General features: G+C 32.0%; 1 protein-coding gene across 1 annotated transcript in view; it reads left to right on the top strand.

Moving 5' to 3' along the window:
• The window catches only part of LOC106102151 (WD repeat-containing protein CG11141), a 12,066-nt gene extending 7,781 nt beyond the window's left edge, over positions 1–4,285 (top strand). Inside the window, exons 8-10 of the mRNA XM_013281561.1 lie at positions 1,273–1,780; positions 2,269–2,669; positions 3,629–4,285. Coding sequence (XP_013137015.1) covers positions 1,273–1,780; positions 2,269–2,650 — 890 coding nt within the window. The 3' untranslated portion in view covers positions 2,651–2,669; positions 3,629–4,285. The remainder of the gene's footprint in view (positions 1–1,272; positions 1,781–2,268; positions 2,670–3,628) is intronic.
• The last annotated feature ends 721 nt before the right edge of the window (positions 4,286–5,006 follow it).

Genomic DNA, 5,006 nt, shown 5'->3' with positions numbered 1-5,006 from the left:
AAAAAAAAAAAAACAAATGAATAATTGGTTTAGTTAATGATTATCCTGCTTGTTTTATTTTTTAATTTAAAGGGTTGTGTGTTGTGCCCAAAGTGAGTGACTAGATTAGAACATTTTAATTTGAGTTTTTTTATGTAAGTAGTGATTATTTTTGTGTGCCTATGTATTTTAGGTTTGTTGACTGTATTGTTTTGTTTTTTTTTTGTTGACACGTTTTAAGTTCAAAATAAATGCCTAATACAGTTAAATTATTGAAACTTTCGCGAGACATTTTATAATTATTTAACGGCTTACTCACGTCATAGTTTTTTGACGTGAGTAAGCCGTTAAGCCTAATACAGTGTACAAAAACTTACTTAATTGTGACGTATGTACTTAAAACATAGAAAATTATTATACACATTTATGATTTTTATTGCAACAAATTCATTTTTTTTTATTTTGTCATGTTTGTTATAGTATACGATAAAAAAATGAACCATTTTGTAGACACAATATATTTATTTCTCATTAATATTGTGATATTTCATCATTTCCATATAGTAACTATAACTAATGTTTTAGTTGAAATTATCTTGGGCTTTATATTTTTTGTTTGTTACGATAATTTACTTTAAATAAGTTTAAAAACAAAAAGTATAAAAACTGGACAATCTTCAACACTTGTTTTTTATTTAGGTCAAGGACCAATAATAAACTTTATTGGTCTGATATTGAGTATTGTGCTTATACATAAATATACTTTTTGCAGAATAATTTTTGTGTTTTTTTTATTTCACCATTTTTGCGCATAGCAACACTGCTTTGCTACACTTTTGTGCTTTTGTTGCTTTGGTTTGGCTGCATTCAGTGTATTTGTGTATAATAATTATTTTCTTATTCTTATTGTTAAAATTTTGTCATATTTTTTTGTTGATTAGATTTTTGTTTTAGAAATAATCTTAGTAATTTTAGAATACTGATAACTAAGAAAAAAAAAGGGATAAATATCGATTTAAACCGAAAATAGCTTTAGCTTTATTGTTGGAGAGTAAACGTTGGAGATGAATCTACTTTTTTAAAATGATTTATTATATTAAATAACTCACTTGCATTACAATAATTAAATATTGTAACTAAAATGTATGTGACTACTTTCAGACATCAGCAAACATTCTATAACGAAACATTGCTAATATATTTTAACAGGATTGACATCACAATATAACCTAAAAATGAGTACTTATTATGTTTACGACAATATTTGTATCAACACTGAATTGTAAATTACAGACGAAAAATCAAATTTGATGACTCGTTCGCTAACGACGTCTATCCAGCAAGCTGTGAACACGGTGCGCGAGCTGACGCAGCTGGACAGCACCGCGCCGTACATCAACAGTGTACTGGAACAGCCACTGTCCTTGCTGACCAGGAACGAGATCATAGACAGCGGAGTCGTGGCCAGCGCTGAGGAGTGCTTCGAATTACCGCCCATAAAGAATCTGCCCATAGACATCGCAGATAATGTCCTAGAGTCTATTGTCAATGAGTTTAAAGATGTATCAAGTGATGCTGAGGAAATAAGGAAAGTGAAATCTGAAGAATTGCAGAAGAAATTGAGTATGTATAATAGGATAATGGAGAAGAAATGCGATGAGGAGGTGATACACAGTAGTAAAAGGAGTCGAAGACGTGAGACGGGGTCCGGCGCGAGCACGCCGCGGCTCAGGACGCCTGCGCGCCGCACGCCCGCGCACTGCTACACCACGCCTTGTGTTATGAACGTCAGTGTGTACAGGTATGTTAAATATTACTATGTTTTGCTCGCAACTATGTCTGCTTGAAATTAAAAAAAATAACTATATGTTCTTATGTTCCTATGCCTATATTATCTTCCAAACTATCCTCTATATCTATATCAAATTTAATCGAAATCTGTTTAGGCGTATAGGCTACAAACTCTTACAAACATCCAGCCATCCATCTAAACTTATCCATTTATAATATTAGTATGGTTCAAAAAATGTCGATAAAAAACATTTTTTTATAATGATTTACCTACCTTACCAATACATACTGATTGTCTATATTGTGCAATAATCTTGGGGTGGAAAGGTGCATTTCCATGCAAGTTAAATGGCAGCTACTGACATATTTAAACTCTAATTGGCATGCAAGTTACATTTCCCAATGACTGGCATGTAAATTCACCCCTTAATTATTCAATACCAAAAAAAAATATCTTACAAAATACTTTTAATCGATAGTAAATATTTTTGTTTTCAGTAATGATACACAAAGCGACGATTTACTTGAAAAAGAGATTGAAGAGAAAGAGAAAATCCTAGCCAAGTTATTGAATCTCGAATCTTTTAGTATAACGAGTCATATAACAAAGCCAGAAAACACAATAAAAGAGCCTCAAGAGATCGAATACTTCAAACCGTACGAAGAAAAACCGGTGCATATAGAAAAACAAGAGAAACCGATCAAAAAACCTGTTCAAGTGAAAATGGAGCCTAATGTAATAGATTTAGTGCCTAAAGTGGTGCAGCTGCCGAACAACTGGAACCTAGAGAATATAGAATTGAGGTTAGATTTGAAAAACGGAGTTAAAGATGTCCTTTCTCCGGACGAGCACTTGGACAGCGAGTGGGAGCTTATCTGATCAATGTGCACGCATTTAGGTGAATAAAGTTTTTTTTTAATAGACGGCCTGTCCCACCACTGGCTGATAAAGGGTCAGATAACTTAAAATTGACGTCACTGTCAGATTAGGGTACAAAATCCGATATTTCACACATTGGATTGTTATCAGGCAATTTACAATTTAATGAGACAGGCCTTTAAAACTGTCAAGGGTTTACTGTTGCCTACCTTTTTAAGGGGAGGGGAGAAATAAGAGATAATCTCGCGTTCACTATTAGACCAAACAGGGTACCAATACTAAGGGCCTAATTTAGTTCCTTTCCCTTTCCACCTTTTTCTTAAGAGGAAATGATGGAAAGGAAAAGTGGATTTGACGGTGGAGGAGACGCATAGGAAGGGGAAATATCCTCTTTATGTGCGTCTCCTCCTTCGTCAATGAAGGGCAACGCTGCAATTGCGGATGTTTATTGGTAGCGGTCGCTTTCTATTTCGGTGGATTCAGGTGGCCGCTTGCGAGTTTGCCACTCTATATTATGAAAAAAAAAACTTTGAAATTCCTCTACTTTTATTATAAGGTAGTAAATGAGTAAGCGGCCACCTGGATTCGCCAAAATAGCGAAGCGCACACTGTCCAAATATATCCACATTGGTAACTGCGTTGCCTACATTTAATCAACGAATAAAGTAACGCATAAAAGGATATACTATTATTGCTTACAAAATATTCCTCCCCGTGAAATTTATAAGTTCAAAACTTACGATTGCCCCTTTTTTCAAAAACGGTCCAGAAATACGCTGTTTATGGTTCCTCAATAAAGTAATAATATAAAGCCTATGTTATTCACAGATAAATACCTTTGTAATGGTGAAAGAATTTTTAAAATCGGCCCAGTAGTTTTTACGTGAATCGAATACATACAAATCCGAAAATACAAGTCTTCCCTTTTTATAATCTAGACTAATTTTATAGTTATTAATAAAATAATTAACATTTCAGATAATGTTACATCGAGAATGCGTCAACAACGCGGCGAAGAAAGTTAATTATTAGCACTAATGTTTATTTAAAATGTAGCTAATAGTTTTACACGCAAATATATGAACAAGCACCAATAGCTCAGTGGCGTGCGCTGTGGAGTAAGAAATGAGGTCGTAGGTTCCTAGCACAAGTGTAAGCAAATTTTAGACGATTACAGTCGATGAGCTAGGCTATGTCTAGAATACTTTCTCGATTTCGTGCTAGATGTAGACAGACGTTATGTTAATTTACTCTCAGTTTCTGCCTTTTCTAGTAAAATTGTATTCCAATTTTCCTAAAAATTTGTGAGTTTTGTGTTTTATATTCCAAAAAATTATGATTATTAGAATGTGGCTTTAATTTTCGAATCCTTAGACTTATTTTATAATTTTAATTAAATGCATTTATATGAGGCTATAAAGTTTGTTGAAGCCTAAGATCTAATATGTAATTAAATTTACAAGTAAGATTAAAAAACAACGAGAAATCAACACTTAGTGTCTCCCTTAGTGGACATACTGTGAGTGCAGGAGTTAAATTGCGTTTATTTATCGTGTAGCAGATTTTTTATTAAGTTCGAGTAGTAATTAAATATAAAAGAGGCAATTATTATTTTATAGCTATAGTTTATACATTTTTTTTACACAAATAATTATTTAAACATTTATCGTTTGTTAAGATGCTAAATTATATAAAATAGAAATGTATTACAAAACTGTATTATAATAATTTTTTTGAATGTGAAATTTTGATAAGAATCTCTCGATAAGAAACTCCGCTGGATAAGAAAAGAATTAATATATGGTCAGTTGCTATTATAAATAAAAAAAGCAACTACAGTTTGTATAAAAATTGCCGCTAAAATCTTATTTATAAAAGTATAATTATGTATTTTTAACGATTGACCAAATATGTATTAAATTATTGAAATCTCAAAAATAGCACAATACATTATATTGTCTAGAAAATATGTTTTTGTGCTCGTGAATAAATACGTCCGTTTGTAGTTATAAATAATCTTTTGTAATGGATGTAGGTATTTTTTTTAAATTCCTGGTAAAAGTAAAGTTATCGGAGTTTTAAGCATCATTGCATTTTAACGATATTCTGTTTTCAAATCAACACAAAATGCTATGCTTTTTATTGTGGACATGTTTTATTTTGTGATATAGTAAAAAATGCCGTTTGTAAAAATAAAGTAATAAATATATCAATACTGTGCAATGTTTTAATTTATCCCAGACTGTTACTGCTATGCAGGGATGGCAACCCACTGACATAATATTTTGGGCACGTCGATGATTACAAAAAGACTACAAACTTTGTGAAGTATGAAGTAAGTATTATATGGACAAAA

Source organism: Papilio polytes, unplaced genomic scaffold (genome assembly GCF_000836215.1).
Source record: "Papilio polytes unplaced genomic scaffold, Ppol_1.0 DF823923.1, whole genome shotgun sequence".
Taxonomy (NCBI): Eukaryota; Metazoa; Arthropoda; class Insecta; order Lepidoptera; family Papilionidae; genus Papilio; species Papilio polytes.
This window is presented reverse-complemented; position numbering and strand designations above follow the sequence as displayed.